The following is a 22,708-nucleotide window of genomic DNA, read 5'->3' on the forward strand; positions in this document are numbered from 1 at the left end:
TCTGCTGCCTTGAAAAACAGATGACTTGAGGATTTTTGGTTTAGTTATTTCAGTTTAAATCCCCATTTGTGTGCAGATTTTTCACTTCATCTACTGCAGCTGTGAGCTGATTTTTCTTTGTCGTGTTTTATACACTTTTCTCAACCTGGGAAAATAATGTAGTTGGTCTGCAAGTATTTTCTGCAAGTTCTAGGACAACAGCGGGCGGGGAGTCAAATGATGAAATTCTGACCAATAGCGAAAGGGGGGCGAGCTCGTGCAGCCAATCGGAAAACAGAAAGTCCTCGCAACAGCTGGTGGGCAGGAGCTCTGCCCATCTTGGATGTCATGTTACAGAGACATTATGCCCTGAGTTTATATTGTAAAGCAGACCTTCCTGCCAGCTTTAGCGCTGTCACTCTACAATTGCAGGGTTATTTATGTCCCAACCATGAATTTGAACATAATGAATTTACAAAATACATAAAAATTATACCTGCCCTAAACGTAGTTTTTAAAAAAGCGATTCCAAAATACGATTTAAATACAAAGTGGCATTTTTCTCTTACCCCCAACTTCATGATCACCAAATTGCATGTCAAGTATAACAGTTAAAATAAGTTGTAAATCCACCTTTTCTGTTTTTATTTTGTTAATACATGTCTCTTCGAACAGTTACATACGTTTTTTAACATCTTCATATGCTCTGCACCTTGTGTATATGCGCATTCCCGTAAAACGAGGAGACAAAACAGTGAGATGGCACGACAAAGAAGAAGTAATTTGACATGAGTCTTGTGCTAACACCACGGGTGTACCAAAGGTCAGTCATCTTTGACATATTTTGAATTTTTAGCTATATATTTTGTGACACGACTGAGTGTGACACTCTAACCAATGCAACCCTGTTACTCGTAGAAGATACATTTATTTTTAGTTTCCCTCTTTTATTTATATAATTATATTTCTCCAGTGTCCAAAGATACAGTCCAGTGACTGTATCTTTTTTCTGAGAAAACAGTAATGACAAACATAATATATCCATTCAGTCATGTTAACTTGAGAACCCGGTTACTCTAATTTTAACCCTCTTACATGTAATTTGTAATAAAATAATAATGCCTATGAATCAGCGTTTATTTGCGAAATAAAAATGTATTCTATACATATATATATATATGAAAAAACTGGCAAAAATTCCCAAAAATGTAAATTGTTATGCATAAAGTAGCCCCATGCTTAAGGAAGTTTTTCCACACTGTTATTAAAATAAAAATAAATTTTAAGTAGCGTGTTGCTACGTAGTTTATGACCAATTATAATCGTTACAGTGAGGAAATAAAGCGATGGAGGACACGGGAAAGGCGCTGCGGTAACCACGGTAACTAGTGGAAATCTCGCGTGATGATCATGCCTGTCGATAGGGGTTTATGCGAGGAAAAGTGGAAAATCGAATGATTGATGCATTTGCAAAACGGCAAGTTAGCTATGTTTCGGTCACCTCTCTCCGAGCATTACAGCAAGACGTACCAAAATTGCAGAATTTTTCTTAGCCGGTCGCATTTTGCTCCTACGTGCGACGTATAAAGCCACCCAGGGGGGTTAGTGATACGGTTGACTCTTCGCTAGCTAAATCGACTAGCCATGCTAACGCTAGCTGGTTAGCTTTGTTTACATCAAGTGCGCGCCTGGAATCTGTTAACGGATTTCTGACCCGGTGAATTCATGATCTCGTCAGTCCGTTGTTCAGTTAAACATCGACGAGGATACTGGGTTGTAGAGTAGATTGGCTCTATGGCTATCATCGATGATCTCTTGTGCAAAACGTCCGGCTGATGCAGTAAGCTAATGTTAGCTACGTAATGCTAACCTTTTAATTATGGGTGATTTGCTCATTCGAGTTAGCGTTTGCCCTTAGACTTTGTTAGAGATGAGTATAATTATAACTCTAATAGGTCCGAATTAACAGGAACTGTAACTGTGATATGAAAGAGTTCGCTGGTTAAATGTAATGACTGCGAACCGGTGATGCTAACCTTAGGTAGCCACCTGCCAAGCTAGCTAACGTGCGCGTTTAGCGATAACCGCCTCACCATGGTCGTTGTTTCATATTGTATATATTACTGATTCATGATTAACATCTCTTTTGGCACACTGGAGTGACTGATTGTTGCGTCGCTAGACCAATTTACATCCCCTCCATCACCCTGAGGCTGGGCTCTCTTTACGTTGCGAAGAGCCGCTGGATTTTTTTCCTTCCTCGGACCGTGTTTCCCTGAGGCTGCGGAGCACATCGCCATGAACCCGGTTAATGCAACCACTCTCTACGTGTCTGCCAGCCGGGCCGTGCTGCAGTGCGACCCGCGGCAGCCTCATTCCTTCGCAGAGATGTACAAACTACTGCCCTTCTTCCGAAAGTCCCTCGCATGTCTTGTCTGTGGTAAGTGATTTGAGAATATTATAGCAACACAACACACTTTCAGTCCAGCTTTAATGTTATTTGCGACACTGTATTCAGTTTTGAGCCATACATTGGCTGAATTGTATTAAAAAATAATTACCATTAATATTGACTGAAGTGTCCGTGGGCGTGCGTGTGATCGCAGCAGTTGTGACACGATTTGTCGCTCTTGTCTCCGTGGTCTCCTTGGCAACCGAGGCTGGAGCACCAGTCATCAGTCCTCTTGACAAGACAGATGACTGCTCCGTTGTTGTGCCTGCTGCAGAGCCATGTGTTTCTTATTCATGCTTTATTTACCAGCCCGCTTAGCTAGTGGAATATATGAGCTGACACAGCTTGCACTGAGGAGACGGACAATATTGACAGAGCTATGCGCGACAACATTTTTGACCTTTCCCTATTATTTGACAGTGGTTTTGCTATGCTTAATTCTCCTGTGAAATATTCAGTCAGAATTACATGTTTGGTCATGTAAGCAGTAAATATCAATAATATTTCTGTTAAGCTCATTTGGTTCTTATTTGCTTATTAACAAAAAAGTTTGGTGCAGATATGGTTCTGGCTAGTTCAGTTGATATGTAGATTCCGAACAAGTCGTTGATAAATTGGTAAACGTTCATTAACTGAACTTTTTATCAAATATTTTGATACTAACTTAATCAATTAAGCACTTGTTCCAGGTTTTTCACCTTTATGAATTGCAGCTTTCTCTGATTCATTTCACTTTGACTGGATCATTTTTTTGGGTCCTTGACTGTTGATCAGATATTTTCCATCTCTGTGATGTTGTGGTAGTGATATATAATTATAGGATATAATATATGCTTATGCTGCTCCCTTGTCACATTTTTAATTTGGCAAAGCCGGTGCCTTTCCTGACCCAACCCCAAAGGGATTTGTCTTTCCAGCTGGAATTGAACTGGGGACCTTTTGCTTGCCAAGTGAATTTGTAATCCACTATTCTATAGTTGTTAGTTTATAGCTGTTGTTGCTTTAAAAAAAAATCACAAATGTATCTGTAAGAATTATAATTAAGAAATGGTTATTGTAGCTAATTGAGAATACAGCTGTTTCTATAAAGCTATGATTACGTGAGGTGGAGCTAAGTATAAATGTCTCATGGCCAGCTATATACTGTGCCATAGTAACTGTGCCTTTGTTCAAAGGTACTAAACAGGTGGATTTTTTTTCTCATTTTTCTCTCAGGTAAACTGCTTCAAGATCCAATTTCTCAGACACATCCAGAGTGTCAGCATTATGTCTGCTTGGGCTGTAAAGGCCAGAAAATGCAGATAAGGCCATCATGCAGCCGTTGTAAGGACCACTCCTCCTTCCAGGAGAACAAACAGCTCTCTTTACTGGTGCAGTGTTACAGGAAGCTCTGCTTCTATGTAATTCATTCACCGTTGCTGTCGTGTGTCAGCAACCATGTAGGAGGGTCTCCAGAGGTAATGGCTTTGCTAGAAGAGGTGCTATTGTCGCACAAAGACGAGATGGAAGACCCGAGTCTAGTGCACGAAGATGTGAATCCCTCAGCTCCTGAGTCCCTCACGCCCACAGAGGCACCACCTGCTCCTGCAGAGCTCTCAGCTGTACCTCAGAGCTCTTCCTCTGATCCTCCCTGTTTCAATGGACCACAGGAATGCAATGGAGACGTGCTGGAGGACGTAGATCCCTCTTCTCCTGAGCTGGAGGTATGCGAGCTGGTAGAGGAGCAGGCACAGGCAGGCCTGTCTGTATCCAATACCGGTTGTGGAGGACTGGAACTGAGTCTGACCACTGGACGTTTAGCCCCAACACCAGGCACTGTGTGCTCACTCAGGGATGGGGATTCAAGTAGCAGGGAAGTGGAGGAGGGGGAGGTGTTGCTCCTCAGTGTGGAAGAGGTGTTACAGACATTGGATCCCCTTCAACCTGGTCGAGACTCTCTTCATACACAGCCGGTTAGGACACATACTCACACACACACAGCTACGGACAGAGCACACACTCAGATGTACATACAGCTGGATGCAGCTCACAACTACACACAGATTCAAACAGGCAGGACTAATACAGTGGCAGGCCATGGTGCTCACACACATACATCTTCCTTTGACCCTCCTTCAGCCTCCAAGCCCCCACCAGTCCGCCTTAACCGCAAACGATCTCATTCAGAGAGTGACAGGGAAAAAGTGAAACCTCTCCCGATTGCTTCTATCCTGCAGGGCTCTTCCTCAAACTCACACACTCCTAATCCCCCTCACACACTGCACACACATCCACCCACGCCTTCCCTAACAGTACCAGCACACACATACTCATCGCTTCCCAACGGAGCACCTCCTAAGCCCAGTCGACCTGCGCCGAACCACAATAAAGGTGGCAGGAAACATCCGGAGCCAAGCCCTAAGAAGCCACATGTCAAGGCTCGCACTGGTGGCGCTTCCAAGACAAAGGAAAGAAGCAAAGACCAGCGGTTGATGGCAGGCTGCCTGGTACCTCCAGCACCTGCGAGGCCTCCATATAAGAAGCCAGTGGAGAAGAAGGGCTGTAAATGTGGAAGAGCCACTCAGAATCCGTCTGTGTTGACCTGCAGGGGACAGCGTTGTCCCTGTTATTCAAACCGCAAGGTAAAACCATTAATCTATTGAATGAGCACAGTATACGCTTAAATATTAATGCTGTCATTATGTGAGTTTGTGTAGATTGTTCATGCTGCTATTTTATAATGTGTTAGTGTAAACATATGACAACTATGTTTTAGTACTTTTGTTTTTAACCCAAAGAAAACAAGTAATGGAAAAAATAGATGATGTATTAGTCTGCTGTTAGATGAAGTTGATCAGTGTTTGAATGTTTTATTTTAAGTAAAAATATATCTTTATAGACCTGTTTAACCCTTGTGGCATTATTAGATGTGTTAAAAAAACTTTAATGTTACTGGGTTTTTTTGCATTTTAAATGTAAATACAGTGATAGCCTAGTAAAGGCAGGTTTTTGTATTCTTTTGTGACAGTATCAGAAACTGAGAGCTTTGCATCTTTTGTGCCACACTGGCCCTGTGTAGCTAGAGTAACACTGTTGTCTGTTTTCTCTGATCTTTCGCAGGCATGCTTGGACTGCATCTGTCGAGGTTGCCAGAACTCCTACATGGCCAATGGTGAGAAAAAGCTCGAGGCCTTTGCAGTGCCAGAGAAGGCCTTAGAACAGACGCGGCTTACGCTTGGTATCAACCTCACCAGCATCACAGCAGCCGCCGCCCTCCGCAACCCGGCAACCACCAGCATCCGCGCAAACACCCTCCTCAACGTTGCCACCGCAACAGGGACCCCCGTTTCGACAGCTTTCCTGTCCCCCAGCCCCCCACAAGAGCCCAACTATGAGGAGAGCCTCGAGTTGCTGATCGGATGAGAGGCTGGGACTCCAAAAATAGACAGCATGGTGCTGATAGAATGTGACAACTCATCATTGTCTGTCAGAAAACGTGTACCTACCCCATTGAGGGGAAGGAAATCTAAGGCAGCTATGGGTCTGTCCTGTCCTGTAATCTGCTTTCCTTCTGTGTCAGAAAATGCTGAGTAGTACGACTAGCATGAGTGTGCCAAAGCCTCCTGTATTGTGCCTGTGTGCCAGTGTTTATTGTTGCCTGTCTCTAGTTAACACTTAAACTCGGTTCTTAGGCTGTTCTGTACATCACAGGTGCTTTTTTTTCCCATTCATAGACCACAGACATACTCTAAGAGGCAATAGAAACTTATCACAGGTTTTGTTTGTGTGTACACTCACAAGTATTCGAGTATCTGTGAATTCCCCCTACCCCCCACATTTGGTGCAACAACAACTACATCATCATCATCATATCAAGGTTACAGCATTTTTCATGTTCGAGTATTAGTCCTTAAGCTTTAGAAATACATAATTTGTGTCAGGACAGCCCTTACTAATCTTTAACCCTCTGTGTGTTCACACCATAATTGTGAAGGACTCTTGTGACTTATATATGTAGATCGTATGTCTCACACAAGACTGTATGCCTTTTCTAGCTCATTAATTCACTCAATCCAAGTACTGTCGGATGTTAACGAATTTGTCTTAATGAACTTGACTGATGCAGGCATTGTACAGGCAGCAAGATAATGTCAAAGCACTTGGCTGGTTCCACAGTTTGTGAGTGTGTGTTTGTGTGTGTGTAAGTGTTTGTGTGTATGTGCCTGGTGAGATTTACTGTAATGTCAGTGGGGAGGCGGTTGTTGGGTTGTGAGGACTGATTGATTGGCCAAATTACAACTAAAACCGTTCTTAGCATAGCAATATGAGCACCAACACGGAGGCTCCCAGCTCCAGTGCACGCACACACAATTGTTTACAGTATTGCCATTTTAGACTTCAGCTGACTGTCTTCAAAAACAGTTACTCTGTTATGCTTTGGTTATGGGATTGTACATGACTCTGTGTGTGTATAGATAAACCGAAGCCATAGGTTGTCATTTACAAGATAAAATATGCTCTGTCCATGCATTTTTTCCCCCCCCCACACACGTAGTGTTCAGACTGATCAGAGACCAACTCAGAGACTATTTTTGATACCAAGCGTTTAAGATTTGGTACCACTGTCTTTCCTTTTGGTTAAATCGCAATGAAGCCCTCCCATAACTCAACATGCTGTGTTGTCTGCGTTTGTGTTTACTGTCTCGGCTGTAACTACAATATGTTTGTTAGTCCAGTCCAGTGACCAAAAAGAGACTGAAGACCATCCACACACCTTGGTGGTTCTTTATTGGCAAGAAATTAGAAGGCGGATTATAATATGACCTATCTTCCTCTGTGTGTGTGTGTGTGTGTGTGTGCGTGTGTGTTTCAAAATGTGTTTCTTTTGGGCATTACTTGAACCCTGATTAAGTTTTTGGTATTGATTTTTTTTAAGTGTAAAAACTCTTGTTTGGGGAGTGATTATTATTGCTGAAACATTCACTGCCATATTATGGAAACATGTACTACAACATGAATTAAACGATAGTTTTTTACTTTTTCAGTATTGTCTTAAAATTTAATTAACCATGAACGTCTTCACTAACATTTATTGGCAATCCATCCAGTAGTTTTCAGGATACATGTAGTGATATAGTATGTGGGGGATCACGATTTGTGTTTTACACTTTAGTGTAAAAATGTATTGGAAAACACTTAAAATACAGTATAATCTGACACATCTCACATATTAGAATATCATGAAAATTCTTTTTATGGTCATTTATTTTAATAGTGCGGGTTGCTACTAAAACTTGCTGCATCAATGAATGAAGGGATTTATTTTTGTCACTGCTGAGATGTTCCTGAACATTAGGTTGCTTTCATAGGAGCCTTCAGCTCATCTCTTGGGTATGCTATCTCCTACCGTTCTCTTCTTCCTTCTGACAATAGCCCTGTGGGGTTTGGGTCAGGTAAGTTGGCTGACGAATAAGTCACAGCACTGACATGGTCAGCAAACTATTTTATAGTCACTTTGGAACTCTGGGTAGATAAGCCCTGCTGGAAATGAAAATCTGAAGCTCCATAAAGCTTGACTGAAGCATGAAGAGCTTTAAAATCTCCTGGTAGATCACCACCAGATCACTTTACACCCCAAATCGTCACAGACTGCATAAAGTTTTGAGTGGACTTAGAACTTTTACTTTTAGCTGAAAACTTTGGACCACTGAGCAACTTAGCCCAGGTAAGTTCCTTTGATTCCGATGTGATTTGATATTAGGATTGAGAAAGCTGTAGTATCTTTCCAGAAGACACCTGCATGTAGTGGCTCTTGATGCTGTGATTCCAGCTTCAGTCCAACACTTGAAGTATTTTCACCGTTTTCCCTACTTTTCCCCTTACAGTACACTTTCTATCAATAGGCTTTACTACAAAACTCTGTGAACCTCCAGTTTTTACAGGAATGACATCCTGGCTTATCCCTTTTGTAGAGGGTATCAATGATTATCAGATCATGACTGTCAAGTCAGCAGTTTTCCCCATGATTATTGTTGGGTGTACTAATTCTAAAGGGTGTTCTCATTTTGTGAGATGCATCTGTGTTTTTGTTAAGGCATTGAGAACTTCAGAATCCCTTCATCTCTTTAATAACACATTGATTCACTAGATTGCACAGCGATGACATAAACAAGTAGGAAGTTTCATTCATAATATTCAACATGTAAAATCTTGTCAGAATTTTTGATATAAGACCTCTCATGTGCCCAACGTCACTGCCCTTTCCAGTGACTGATAACTCAGCTGGGAACTGTTTCACCTGCAGGCAAAACGGATTGGTTCAATAGAGGGCATTCACGCGTGACATTTAAATCTGTATCTATTGTATGGTTCCAAGTGCACCTCTTATCTATCCGAATGCAAAACATAATCCACGTTTGCTGCCGTACATCAAGCTTCCATGAAGTTTCTCAGGCTTGAAAACGGAATTCATATCTTGCGTTAGGTCGACCAATTAAAAGGCCACTGATGGATTTATTTCGATGAATTATTTCCAGAATGTCATACATGACCCGTGGTCCCGAAGAAGTCCTTTTGCTATCCTTACAGTCTTTTCTTCTCTTCCAGTCCTGTTCCATCCGACTGCCACTTATGTTATCAAGCAACATTCTGCTTCACCTCTGCTCAAGCCTTTTTCAAATTTCAGTCCTGGATGCTTATTTTTAGCTCACGAGGAAAGCCCCAAAGTAGTTTGCCCGACCGTCCATCTCTATGACACTAGCATTGCTAACAGTAATGAAGAGGCGATCTGCAGGCTGTAGAAAGGCAGTGCCAGCCTGATGCAGAGAGAAGAGGCCAGGCTCCTGACCCCGAGGCCAGCAGACACTCCTAATCGATTTCATCAGTAAGATAGGTGCCGTGTAGGAACTCATCTGTGGGCCACACCAAAAAAAAAAAAAGAAAGAAAAAAAAGAAGAAAAACATGAATAAAGCGTGGCATCAGCACATATCACTGATTTGTAAGCGTTCTACCTTTCGGTTTAAATTCACAGGCAAAAGACTTCATTTCATTTTATCCTGATTGACACCGAGGTCATTTAAACCAACTCAAGCTCAAAGGAAATCCTGTAAGGATATATGCATCTCAAACAAGAGCAAATAAAATAACTTAACACTTGAAGGCTGTGAGCTTTAAATGTCCTTTAATGTATTTGAAAGAAAAAGGAAGTGTGTACTTTTAAGACAGAGATATAGATATTGGAAGAAAACTATGTAATATGGTTAATGATTTCTTGGATTAAAAGGTTTAGCTGCCTTTTTAATTCCATCTCTCACTTGAACGTCATGAAACAATATTTATTCGCTAAAACACCAATAGTGTAATTTCTAATTATAGCTATAGCTAACCATCTCCACCAGTTATCCTTTAATAAGTAAGAAAAGCTTTGACCTTCTTGTAGATATACTGGACAAGCTGAGCTCCTTGCTCCTCTCTGGTTTCCCCGTCCATCTCCCCCATGGAGGGGAGTTTGAAGTAGGTCTGGGCGTAGATGTAGTAGAGGCCTGCTCTGGGCACCAGCAGCTCTCCTCCTCTCAGCTCTATGTTCTGCAAGAAGGACAGGCCTCTCTGGCCTTCCCACTCTCTGATGCGCTCTCCCAGGTACCCCTTGCTGCTCCGTAAACCTGGAACAGCTACACGCACATACAGAAAGTAAGACCTAGTATATATGCATAGAAAAATCACTGAAATACAAAAAACACTTAAAGCTTCAAGACTGAGTTTTATTAAACACTGTTAAAACAGTAACTGCTAACCAAATTATAAACAAATGTTCATGACATGTACAGTGGGCAAGTAATGTTTACAGATGTGCCCACAGACCAGCAGCTATCCACAACTGCTTCTCTAATAGATTAAAATAATGTTCAGCCTTGTATTGGTGCTGCATACTGTGGAAGAATTATTTTTTTCCTCTAACATGGTGCCTAATCTAGAACTACTAAACCCCTATTCAATAAATTAGACTGTCAAATAAGTCGCGCATCAGTCAGACACCTGCACCACATCAGGACAAGAGGTTTATTACAATGTGAACATATTTGACTGGCTCCCTCTAGTGGTAGCATAGGAAAAAAATACGACAAAGTAATGCATGCTCCTAGCCTGTTTCCCCGTCCTCCCCACTTATTTACTGCGGCGATGTTGTTCAGCACATTTATTAACATAAAGACCACACCGGTTTTAATGCACCTTGCTGACCTAACATGCAAAAGTCCCTGGGTGGGCTGCATCCGCCGTAAAAGTCCATGCCAAATCAAATACATGCAGATCCCTCCACTGTGGTTGAAAAAAGAAGACGAGCTCGCCATTTTTAAAGTTGCTTTTTTGAAGAGTCACAATGAAGGTACAAATGTGATTCTACACATAGTACCTTTAAAGTGAATTCCTTTCACATGCTTCAAAGCTTTCCTTTTACATGCTATTCCTCTCAGCGGGTCTGTGTACACTGGATCGATAGTCCATTACATACAATGCTTGGAAAGTATCTAGGTAGGCAATATATGAGCTTTTTTTCTTTTTCATTTCCCAGACAAAGACTAATGACTCATCTCAAAGACACCATAGGAAACTCCAGGGTATGAGAGAGCGGTTGTACAAGCCCTGACAGACATGTAGGTGTGAGGAGGTAACAAAATCTGAAAGGAGCCTCGGAAGCCTGGAAGCAAAATTCCTAACCTATGGCCTTGAAAAGGTAAAGCAGTGTGCACACGTGTTATGTGTTTCAGGTGTTTGTTATGCATTTCAGAATCAAATGTAACTGATAAAATGATCCTCACTCTCTGAATTTGGAGGCTCTGCTGATGAGACAACACCAGTCACATGTGCACCAACTTTGGGAAGAGAGACCCCTGTGAAAAATGAAACAGAATACACATGGGACATTTTCAGTGTAAGAAGCCATGCGCGACAGTGTGATTGACATTGAATGGTATAGTTCTTACTTCTCTCTGGAGTAGGAATCTGGAATCTTTCGGCAATCTTCTGACAAAAACAAAACAAAACAGAGGAATAATAAGAGAGGAGGAAGTGAAAGAGATTACCAGTTATGTAAAATACAAACAAACATAGAATCACTAAACTAACTCAATCAGAATCAGCAAGGAAGTCACCACCATGAACCCCTCAGTACCCAGTCTGCTTTAACCCAGCTGTGATGGCAGATTTCCTTTTTAAGGATGAGACTTCCAAAAATGAACAATCAAAATAGTCAAATTAGAAGTAACCAACTCTATCAAATTTCAGCTGAACAAAGATCAATAAAAACCTTCTTTAAGTAGTAGTGGACCTGTTGCGTGACCTGCCAGCAGGGGTCGCTCTTCTTTTCTGCCGCGTCCAGGAAGTTCAGATTTGGGTTTACAAGACAGGACATGCTGCTCCTGGAAAAACTCTCCTGCATCTATGAGAGTAAAACAACAAGTAGAACAAGGTGAAACTAATCAGACACATGTGCAAATTCTTCTTACCTACTAACTGTAAATATAAAAGTTGATGCACTGGGTATTAGGTTACATGTTCTCCCGGTGTAAGTGTCTGTGGCAGAACCATCATTGATCTACATGGACTGCGCACATTGGCTTCAAAATACCTGTTTTGGATGCAGCTCCATGAGGTGAACAACAGTGCTTAGAAGGCTTTTTAAAAAATTAACAGCTTTAAGTCTGCTGTAATCACCATAAGACATACTGCGTGTGTATGTGCGTGCTTGACAATTTGCTGGAAACATCATTACAACGAAAAACACAATGTCAGCAGGCTGTCCTTGCGCCACAGGTGTGTCTGAGCGGAGACGTGTGTGCGATTCCTGTGATTATGATATTTTAGAGGCGTTTTCAGCTCGTCACAATGTCTACCCGTCTCTGAAATGCGTTGCTTTAGGGTGTCACAACCCATTTCCTCCAATTGTTTAATGTTATCTCGCCCCAACTTTCTTCGCTCTCATTGTCCGGCGCTGGGTGCAGAAATTCCCGCAGGGATTATTACGGTTATTACGAGTAACCTAAATAACCTTTCTAAATTTCTCTTTAAAAAAAATAGATATTCCCAGCGCATTTATTTCTATTCCTTGTTTATTTCTGAGGCAATTAAATCCAAGTGGTAAAGCAGTTTTAATGTTTTTCTGACTATATCCGCCTGTCCGCGGTCCACAGGTCATTTGGAGTTCATATTTTAATATGCAGTTCTTCTGTCCTCGATCATACTTATCTTGTTCCACAGGTATGAGACGCATGCCTCAATGAAGATCTGTGTTCTTAGTAAGCTTAGCTTGTTCCCATGAAGCATGTCAGGACACCATGTTTGACGCCTCTCACTCACTTTTATGCGTTCCACGCAAACCAAACGCATTTCTTACCGTGTTCAGGACTTTGTTGAAGTACATAAAACTGACGGCGACCGCGATGGTCTGGAGGAGGACTGCTGCGAGTAAGATGAGCCCCAGACTCTGGACAGAAATGGACATGGCCATATCACACAACGACTGAATTCACCAAGTGCTAGAAAAAAAAAAGTTAAGGATCAAGAAAGCGCTTGAGAGAGACAGATCAAGCTCTGTTGCATTTCTTCTGTGTAGGACAGAAAGAGAGAGGGAGGGAGGAAAAGTGTGCAGGCGTCTGTAGGTGGAGCAGAAGGGAGGTATGGAGCATTACAACAGCCTCAAGATGTCACTGTTATTAGATAGAAAGGGGCAGGGAGCTGCTGCACATGCAACTTTAGGATGCCTTCACTTAGTGTCGGAAATGTCAAAACTTGCTTCCTTTTTTCAATAAAATCTTCTTTTTGTCCCACTTCAAACATTTTTTTTGCTAGTAATAAAGTCACGTACTGTCATATTATGATATAATAAAGAAGGTCACAATCACAGACAGAAAAGTATGTATATGCTTAAACCATATAAAACTATATGCAATCTTGAATTAGTTCAAAATAGTTCCTAAAAATGTCTTTCTTTGTATGACTCAGAATAGCTTTACGACATTTAATCCCAGTGTCCTCAACTTCACCCATATTTCACAACTCAATAAACCTGTCACTGTGTCCAAGAAGCAACTAATCAGTGCATTTTCACAACTTAATTAACCCCAAATGTGGGGATAATCGAAGACAACATGAAGGCCCTGGAAACAGTCAGCCTTAACATGTGTTGTGGTTTATGTAGCCATGAAACAATTTTGTTTTGTCTCTCATTTATAAGTTATCTTGGTGTTTAACTGTTACAGCTGCAGGTGAAGTCAGTTAAGGAACCTTGGCTTGCAGTTATCCTCTTGGCATTGCTTGGGTGTTGCAAGTAAGAGACCTTGCAAAGCAAATCAAAGCAGCAATAGGCTAACACTGTGAGGACGTTTTGGATAGAAGTACTGCGCAGGTAGCAGATCATCAGCATCTGAAAGTAATCTCCTTCCTGCTATTGTGTGGTGATCTGAGAGACTTCTATTTGATTAGTGCTGAATGACCTGCCATTTTTAGGGCTTCTGCGTACCCACATAGTATTTGTCACAGGGGAGTGATTTAATCGGGAGAATTTAACCTTGAGTAGTTCCCGTGCTTTCATTCCATCACCTCTAACCCTTGCTCTATTGTCAGTGTCAGGAAGTGAAAGTGGGGCTGAAGGAGTTCACAGCTCCAGGATGTGAGTGACCCTCCCAACAATCAAACGCTGAGGGAAAGCATGCAAAGCCCATTCAAAGCCGCACGCATGTAACTTTAATCTTCACACGTTTGCACATCGCTGAATATTTCCCAGCAGGTTCACTAAAGCAGGCAGCACCAAAGTACATTAAAAAATGTACTCAGAAGTTTAAATGAGGATCGCAGCAGAGATTAAAATTCATCAAAAATGCGGAAGGCAGAGTAAAGACTAATGTGATTCCCAGGCTTGTCAGAGAGAATGAATGGAAACGGTGAGTGATACCTGAAGACTATTTGGCCTCAGGCAAGCCAGATGACACCATGAGAGACATACCTGTCAAAACTTCAACAGCAAACATGCATTTAAACCTGCATTTTATCAGCCTTTTTCCATTTGTCTTATTGTTATTTCTTCTCCTTACCTTGAGACATTTGGTGACCTTTGACCTGTGTCAGCTATTTTCTCATGCAGGTCTTGGCTAGCTTTAATCCTCTAGCAATTCGATGCCTAAAGGAATAGTCAGACATTGTGGGAAATATGCCCGTTTTCTTCAATGAGTGTAATCAGTAGTTTCACCTTCTTGTGATCCCTTTGTATTTCTATTCATGAAGGTAACTCTTGAGTGTAGACTTGGACAATGATACATCTACTTCCTCCAGTGTGATCCTGACTTGGTTAGATGGTGGTAAGGAGTTTTTCTTAACCAACGAAAAAATTCAGCAATAATCCACTTATGCTGTCTTCCTGGTCTTTTAGTGTTGTTGGTGGGGACAACTAAGCAGTAGAGTTTGCACAAACCAAACACTGATAACAACTAATCACTGTGCAATCGACTGACAATAGTTGAAATACTGTGTATTTGACTGCTATATCTCATTAATGAGTATATTTAATTGCTTATTTGGTGTATTTATATATGTATTATATGCTATATTTATGTTTATATTAATATTCAAGGCATATGAACAAGGAAGTTATCCGATCATGTAAATGTTTGTCAGTCAATTTTCTACTTCTGAAAAGCTCAACAATTAATGATCATGTGGAAGATGTATATTTATATATACTTGTACTTACTAACCTAATTTATATATGTTACACGTCAACTATTGTATTTTTAGTCAGTTATTTATATGATGTTTGTTGCTGTATAGTTAATTAATTTGCTCATTTGGATGTAATTAATTACTGGTATATTTCATTATATACTACCCAACGGTAAAGGTTAAATCAGGGACTTTACTTGTATTTACTGTTTTGCTAATTTAAGAGATTTACTATATGGAAAAGCATATAGCATATATCCTTTCTTAGTAACCAAATTTAAAAGATATTTGATTGTGACCCCTACATTCATTTATAGTCATAGTAATAGTGAATTGCATGTTAATCTGTGTATCAGCTCTGTGTCTTTGTTCTTATATTTAGATGCAGTAGGCTCTTGTGAGGGAAACACCTTTCTACGGAAGCCAGCTAAATCACTGGTGTCTCGATGCATTGTTCGACACTTTCTCTTCTGAGCAGCTGTAGTCCTCAGATGGGAATTTAGGGAGATTCCATGACTTCACTGAGAGGAACGCAGGGAGGAGAAGCCTCAGGGGAGGGACAAGACAAGTAGAGTGCAGAAGGGAGTAGATGGAGTGTCCTTTAAATCTATAAGTCTAAGCTTTGCTTCAGAGCTTTGCCCCATTTTTCTCATAACTGTCACAGTTTTATAACACCATGTATCCCTCACAGAGAGACAGATGTTTTTTTTCCGCAGTATTAACTAGTAGGTTCCATTTGAGGTATTTGAAGTTCAAATCCAGATGATTTTATTCAATAAATGTTTTTGCATTGTTTATGGTCAAATTTATTCAGCAATGGCATTTTCCTTTTTAAAATAAATTGTCATCAGACCAAACAAATGAGTAACATCATGTTAAATGGGTACTACTACAGAAGAGAAAGATAGTCTTGTAGTCCAGCAGGGGGCAGGATTACACTGATTATTAGGGCTGTAACCAATTATTTGTGTGGCCACCCAAAATATTCATTCAGTTCTCTTGAAACGAATTAAGATGCATGCATAGGCCGTCTTACTCCTTGTATTAATCGCACGTCTGGATAAATGAAGAGGCTGTGTCACGAGCGGCGTCTAGTATAAAATCTTTCCCAAATCAGACACATGGATCCAGACAAGAGATGGAGCAAGAGGCAGAGAGATTTTAAGATTTTGCTGGAGGGACAGGATTAGAGGTTAGTATGTCAGAGGAACATCTGAGGTTCAGTCTGGAGACAAAGTGAGAGAGGCAAGGCTGAGATGGTCTGGAGATATGTAGAGGAGGGATAGTGGATAAATGGGGCAAAGAATGCTGAAGATGCAGCTGCCAGGCAGGGGAAAAAAGGACATCCATGAACCTTAGTCTATCCCAGAAGCAGGGTACACCCTGGACAGATCGCCAGTCTGTGGCAGGGCCAAGCTATCTCTTAAAGTACAGAATATTATATGAGTATGCAGACTGGCTGACCATTCACATAATATTTGTGATTTCCAGCTTATAGTTTTGCCAAAAGGAAACACAATGAGTACATTTAGTCAACCTGATAATGCCCCATTATGCCCCAGAGAAGTTTTTTTTAAATTATATATATATATTTGTTTTGGTTTTCTGCAATAATCAGTGCAGATCAGTCCAATGATCAGAACTTATGTAACTCAAGCTGAACATTGAGTCATCCAGAAAAACAACAAATGTGAATAATGAGACACACGGAAGGAAAATGCACCAAAACCATACTGTATTTATTGCGCATCACAGGCTGATGATGTATGCTGTAGCTTCTTTCATTTAAAAAAAGTAAAAAGGTTTAAAAGAAGGAGAAAATTCGAACTTGAAGCCTGCAAATGCATTTTATATACAACAATCTGGTCAGGATCGTGATGCTATCCCTGCACCTGGCATACATGCAGCTGCTTTCAGTAACTGCTTCTGACATGCAAACAAAATATCTTTCAGTCATTTATATAAAACCAATGAATTACTATAAAAATACAGGAAGATGAGTGTAAAAATAAACGGTCATCAGACTAAAAGGAAATGTGCATTTTGTTAGCGATTGTCAAGAGCCAGAACATGTTAGACATTGTGTTCTTATGGTGCAAGCTGAACTCAAGAAAGGCAGTGAAGACCTACTGAATACCTTGCTACTTAGATACAGCTTTGCTTTGATCTTAATACAATGCAAACAGGCTAATATGCACAATCAGATTAGATTTCCCTATCTTCATTCTTCAGATGAACACAGTGAAATGCTCAGATTTCAAATTTGGTATAAAATACAACTGAGGCTAGAACTTTGTTAGCTTTGCAGGTATCTGACCCCAAACATGTAGGATTCTACAAATTTATTTGGTTATGGTGATGATACAAAATCTAAATATAGCATTGTTATTATAAAGTATTGTGAGGGGAACATGACCGTCTATACAAAATACCTTAAATATTAATATTTAAGGAGACAGTTCATTCAAAACCCAAAAAGTAAACCCCATAAAATTGCCAGACTAATTTTTATCCTTTGGGGTGCATGACAGTTTAAAAATTCACGGCAGTCATTTTGATAGTCATTGAGCAACTTCAATATGAATAAACGCGGCAGATCTACTGTATACCAGCCAACAGGGTAAAATACTGAGCACTGCTGAAACTGCTGACCTGACCTCAGCTGTTTTTAGTGAGAGGGGGAAAAAACGCCACAATTCAAATGATTGTTTTCGACTTTGGGACCTAACTTGTGATGCTTTTGTTTTAATAGTGGAGTATAAATTAAAAAGGTCTTGTGACATTTATTACTCATGTGTTTTTTGTGTCGCTACAAAACAGCACATGCACGATCCTTTGTATTGGAAACAGGCGATGAATGAATCCATTTAAGCAAAGCTATTGGCTGTCAAAGCACTTTAATGACTTTATAAAGTAACTTTATTAGTTGGTCACAGTGTTAGCTATGCTGATGTTTTGTTGATCACAAAACCTTCACATGTGTTGAGCGTGTGCAGGTACACAAGGGCCCTGAGCTTAGATGTCAGATTTTTAAACAAAGAGTACATTTACTAGGCCTTCAGCCAAGCCTGTGATTCACAAAGAAAAGGGCTTCCAACCATTACTCACTTGCAAAAACACACATACACACTTCTACAGGTTGTTCTGCAGCCAGTTGAGGTAACCCCTGAGTGCCCTCTTCCCAACGTCAAATTCAAGTGGCCAGGATATTAAACTGAAACATCCATGGAAGCCATCCTCATAGTGGTCACTGGTAACAGCGACCCCTGCATCCTGTAAGCGGCGGGCATACATCTCCCCATCATCCCTCAACACGTCATGCTCACATGTTAGAATATATGCACGAGGGCATTTTGCCAACACTTCTGGCCCAGCCAGCAGTGGTACCGCTCGCACATCAAGTAGGCCTGGTACCTTCTTCAGAAACCCCTCAGATCCCTTTTCCACAATGACAGGCTTGTAGTTCTTCTTGTACTTCTGAGTAAGTAGCACATTCCAGTCAAGTCTTGACCTCAGCTCTGGGGTGAGTGAAGAGTGTTCCAAAGCGCTGTGGTTGTTCACTAAAAACTCGGGCATAAGAGACAGGTCAATGTTCAGATACTGCAGCCAGAACTGGATCATGCTGGTCCGGTAAAGGACGGGGATATATTGGTTCTGCAAATAGGAGGGTGTATTGAAATCCAAAGCCTGGAGCACTGGATAGATCAAAGCTTGGACACTGAATTTCACACTCATGCTGTCATCTACAGAAATCTGAAAAAACAAACACACAATATGAGTAATGGCTGTGTACATTGCAATGCAGACTGTGTGGTGATGTCAAACGGTTGGTTCTTTCCTTTTCCTTACAGCAAGATGAACGTGTGTTTTTCTTTTTTCTTTCAACTTTAAATTACAACCAACAACAATGTGGTGTTGGACTTTTTTTTTTTTCTCATATGTTCCATATTAGAGCCAGTTAGTTCAATTCAATTCATTTTGTTTATTTATTCGCCTCAAGGCACTTTATATTGTAAGGTAGACCCTACAATAATACATACAGGAAAAAAAACAACAATCATATGACCCCCTATGACCAAGCACTTTGGCGACAGTGGGAAGGAAAAACTTCCTTTTAACAGAAAGGAACCTCCAGCTGAACCAGACTCAGAGAGGGGCGGCCATCTGCTGCAATCGTTTGCGGTGAGGGGAGAAAGACAAGACTCCTCCCTTGTTACATAATGAATTAAATATCATGGATAACTTTTTATAGAAAGCAGAGTTTTCACCAGCCACACTCGGCTGCCAGACCTGTTGAATCAGACAAAATCACTTTAATAGAACCTGTCTGAGGTGAAGGGTTTTGAAGCCATTTCTAATTCTTTGGTGTTCCAGCAAACCATTGTGAGATCCATTATTATATTAATGGTGAGCCTTAAAAGGAGTGGACAGCTTACCAAAATTACTCGAATAGTGTATCGACAACTCATTCGGGAGGTCACAAAATAACCAGAACAACATCCAATGCCCTGCGAGCCTCACTTGTCTCAGTTAAGGTCAGAGTTCATGATTCAACAATAACACTGAGCAAAAGGGCTGCTTTGCTGCTTCAGGACCTGGATGACTGCCATAACTGATGGAACCATGAATTCTGTTCTCTGCCAGGAGAATGTCTGGTTATCAATTTGTGCACTGAAGCTCAAGTTCACTTAGATTTACAGCATGACAATGATCTTGAACACAACAGCAAGTTCACCTCTGAATGGCTCAAAAAATTAAGGTTTTGCATCGGCCTGGTCGACTTAAATCCAATTGAGACGCTTTGGCTTGAACTTAATCAGGCTGCTCACGTTTGAAAACCATTCAAAACGGCTGGATTAAAACAATGCTGCAAAGAAGAGTGAGACAAAATTTCTCCACAGCAACTTTTTCCCTTAATAAATTAAAATCATGATTCAAAAACTGCATTTTGTATCACCTTGGGTTATTTTTGTCTAGTATTAAAAACTGTCTGATCACTTAAAACATCTAAGAATGACAAATATGGAAAAACAAAGAAATCAGGATATATGTCATTGGAGCATTATACTAGCAGTCGTGGAAAGTATTTTATGAATTAAAACATTTGGCATTTGAGCTTGATATACGAATTGTCGCATGCATGCAGAAAATAGCCTCTGCCTTTACCTCCTGAGCAACTGCAGCAGCGAGGTTTCCTCCAGCGCTGTCACCTGCCACAGCCACACGATCTGGGTCAATAGAATACTTGGCAAGAACCTCTGGAGACAAGAAGTGTTTGGCAGCAGCAAGGCAGTCTAAATATGGCACTGGAAAGTGCACATCTGGATACAGACGATACCTACACACACAGAGGGTTCAGATGTAATTTACTAGAGGTTTAGAAAGCTTTGGAGTATATAATTAAAGGGACACTCCACTGATGTTGTGAATGGAGACTACAGTTTTGTAAGAGGAAACACACTTACTCAACAGAGACCACAACAGTATTCAGCTCATCTGACACCATTCGGTTGGTAATATCATATGGCCCCTTCTCTGAGGAATTGAAAGAGTGAGAGACGTTCAGGGATTATGCAAACTGAAATTTAAACGTGGGGTAAAAAACATCTGTACAAGCTCAAACACTATATAAACTCCTCTGCTTGATCTGGACAAAAAAACTTTTATTTCAAGGCAGTTAAAGATAAAAGACTGCAGTATATAGATGAAAACAGATTGATAAGGTTAGATATATGCCTATTGTGTTATTGACACTTAAGAAACTTTGCACCTAAAAAGCAAAGATAGCTTTAATTATCACAAGTAATGTCTCAAAGTCTATGATTCTTTTTAAAGTAGGCATATTATTTTTATTTCTAACTAGAGAAAGCAGTTAGAGACTCACTGGTGGTGCCGAGGGCCCAGCCACCTCCGTGGAAATACATCAACCCTCTCCTCAGATGACCCTCCCCTCCAGCTGGGGGCTCGTAAACTCGCACTGGGATGCCAGCGAAAGAGATGTCACTGACCTTCACACCTGGAACGGCCCCTGCACTGGACTCAGTACTCAGAAATTCCTTTAATATCCCTTCAAAGCCAAATGTGAACTGCCTGAAAGATCTAGTGTGATGGTCAAATCCCAGCCATTGCTTCAAAGAGGCCTGAAGACAAGAGTAAACCAAACTCCAGCTCAAACCCCTTGATTGGTACTTGTTTGTTTCAGGACACACATTAAGAATTTAATACATAGATTGCAAGGAAATTAGTGGAAACAACAGAAAGTCATAGGGAATTTGGCAAAAGGCAAAATGTAGTCATCTCTTGGCAGGATTTGGAGACACAATTTCTCACAGTCACCTTTCGCCTCCTACACTGTGCATTACTGATATGTCTGCCCTTTCCCTCACTCAGAGTGTCACAACAGCAGTGCTGAAGACTCTGTTGCACTGTCACATGTGCAGATATCACATTTTCACTCTAATGAAGAATAAAGTCAGTTTCTGTTATGCATCAGCACACTGTTCACTAGTGGGTTTTAAAACTATTTAACAATATCAGTCACACTTGAGCACGTTCTTGTGCATAACATCTGCTGTAGAAACGAAGCAATGCAAAATGAATATTAGTGACGTTTTCTTAAACAGTGTCCTCAAACTAGATGCTAATGACTGTTTTAAATCTTAAAATAACACAAGAATAACACAATGAATCCAGGTTTTTAGTAAAACTCTCACTCTGAGGATTAGTCTCGGCCAGGGTGCTAATAATTAACGGATAGTTTCTAGCCATCTATTGTCTGCCACTTTCAAAATATAGAACACAGGTGAGGGTGTAAAGTTCATGATCCTCTCACATCGGTAACTGTTGAAATCACACAGTGGGGTTACTAAATGAGCTCTTTCACAGACTTGGTGCATTTCAACCCTGCTGTGAAATCAGATTTCACGACACAAGCATGAAAAGACCTCTGGATATCTGGTCATCCAGTAAAACTAAAAATTGGACTATAGATACCTTGAATCCATGATATCCATATTTATTTCAGCAGCATATCATTTTGCACTGTTACACTGAATATCAACACCAAACATCATATTCTAGCAAAGAAAGATGGTACATTTTTTTTCCCCTCTAAATAAACACAAGGTTCAAAGTCCAAGTCTGTGTTTGAGTGTTTGTTCAGAGCATGTTTTTAATAATGCAAGCTTTTCAAAGATACAGTGCATGCAGACAACCTGTAATAACACATTTAATTAAAACTTTGCACATAGAAAAGTCAAGATTCTGTCTAATGCGATCCTTCTCATTCGTCTCTTTTTGATGCCTTACGTGCACCAGCTTTTCTTCCTAGTGAAAATATCTAATCTCTTACCGCATGAAATGCTGTCCTTAAATAGGCATCCAGTATCATCAACTTCCACGGCTGCTGAATGGCATCAGGCAGCGGGATGTAAATATAATAAGCAAGTGCCAGCGTTAATGACACAGTAAGCAGGAGTGACAGCAGCCTCATCTCGCAGCTGTGGGATGATGTTTCTTCAGTTACTGACTGGGCGGAAGACTGAGACAGACCCCGCCGCTTCAAGCTGTCTGATTCTTAATTTGTC

At 40.7% G+C, this 22,708-nt stretch overlaps 3 protein-coding genes across 5 annotated transcripts; 1 reads left to right on the forward strand and 2 right to left on the reverse strand.

Annotated features, from left to right (window-relative positions):
* Positions 1-1,383: 1,383 nt before the first annotated feature.
* On the forward strand, positions 1,384-7,433 carry msl2a (MSL complex subunit 2a). Its single transcript, XM_006798736.3, has 3 exons — positions 1,384-2,419; positions 3,647-5,052; positions 5,531-7,433. Exons 1-3 carry the CDS (start codon positions 2,278-2,280, stop codon positions 5,831-5,833), a joined length of 1,851 nt encoding a protein of 616 aa, XP_006798799.1. The 5' UTR covers positions 1,384-2,277; the 3' UTR covers positions 5,834-7,433.
* Positions 7,434-8,527: 1,094 nt separating this feature from the next.
* On the reverse strand, positions 8,528-13,063 carry LOC102798164 (tumor necrosis factor ligand superfamily member 10-like). Of its 3 annotated transcripts, none has more exons than XM_035911129.2 (6): positions 12,802-13,063; positions 11,716-11,847; positions 11,393-11,429; positions 11,228-11,299; positions 9,840-10,081; positions 8,528-9,321 (listed from the first exon to the last, which is right to left on the reverse strand). In XM_035911129.2, exons 1-6 carry the CDS (start codon positions 12,913-12,915, stop codon positions 9,112-9,114), a joined length of 807 nt encoding a protein of 268 aa, XP_035767022.1. In that variant the 5' UTR covers positions 12,916-13,063; the 3' UTR covers positions 8,528-9,111. The 3 variants fall into 3 exon arrangements, with proteins under 3 accessions (XP_035767022.1, XP_006798800.1, XP_087688980.1); XM_006798737.3 differs by having other exon boundaries at positions 11,393-11,432; XM_087832854.1 differs by lacking the exon at positions 12,802-13,063 and adding an exon at positions 12,037-12,207 and having other exon boundaries at positions 11,393-11,432.
* A 3,772-nt stretch (positions 13,064-16,835) lies between these two features.
* On the reverse strand, positions 16,836-22,708 carry nceh1a (neutral cholesterol ester hydrolase 1a). Its single transcript, XM_006798738.3, has 5 exons — positions 22,474-22,708; positions 21,007-21,262; positions 20,588-20,657; positions 20,289-20,460; positions 16,836-18,875 (listed from the first exon to the last, which is right to left on the reverse strand). Exons 1-5 carry the CDS (start codon positions 22,612-22,614, stop codon positions 18,255-18,257), a joined length of 1,260 nt encoding a protein of 419 aa, XP_006798801.2. The 5' UTR covers positions 22,615-22,708; the 3' UTR covers positions 16,836-18,254.

The sequence above is a fragment of the Neolamprologus brichardi genome, chromosome 19 (assembly GCF_056152115.1).
Source record: "Neolamprologus brichardi isolate AB-2024 chromosome 19, ASM5615211v1, whole genome shotgun sequence".
NCBI classification, from domain to species: Eukaryota; Metazoa; Chordata; class Actinopteri; order Cichliformes; family Cichlidae; genus Neolamprologus; species Neolamprologus brichardi.

Coding starts and splice junctions, on each gene's coding strand:
- nceh1a (XM_006798738.3), bottom strand. CDS start 22,614: ATGAGGCTGCTGTCACTCCTGCTTACTGTGTCATTAACGCTGGCACTT. Junction 21,263..22,473: donor TAAGGACAGCATTTCATGCG/GTAAGAGATTAG, acceptor TCTTGTCTTCAG/GCCTCTTTGAAGCAATGGCT. Junction 18,876..20,288: donor CTGCTGCAGTTGCTCAGGAG/GTAAAGGCAGAG, acceptor TTGTTTTTTCAG/ATTTCTGTAGATGACAGCAT.
- msl2a (XM_006798736.3), top strand. CDS start 2,278: ATGAACCCGGTTAATGCAACCACTCTCTACGTGTCTGCCAGCCGGGCC. Junction 2,420..3,646: donor CCTCGCATGTCTTGTCTGTG/GTAAGTGATTTG, acceptor TTTTTCTCTCAG/GTAAACTGCTTCAAGATCCA. Junction 5,053..5,530: donor CCTGTTATTCAAACCGCAAG/GTAAAACCATTA, acceptor GATCTTTCGCAG/GCATGCTTGGACTGCATCTG.
- LOC102798164 (XM_087832854.1), bottom strand. CDS start 12,177: ATGATGTTTCCAGCAAATTGTCAAGCACGCACATACACACGCAGTATG. Junction 11,848..12,036: donor TGGAGCTGCATCCAAAACAG/GTATTTTGAAGC, acceptor TTACTCTCATAG/ATGCAGGAGAGTTTTTCCAG. Junction 9,322..9,839: donor TCCAGTATATCTACAAGAAG/GTCAAAGCTTTT, acceptor TGTGGCCCACAG/ATGAGTTCCTACACGGCACC.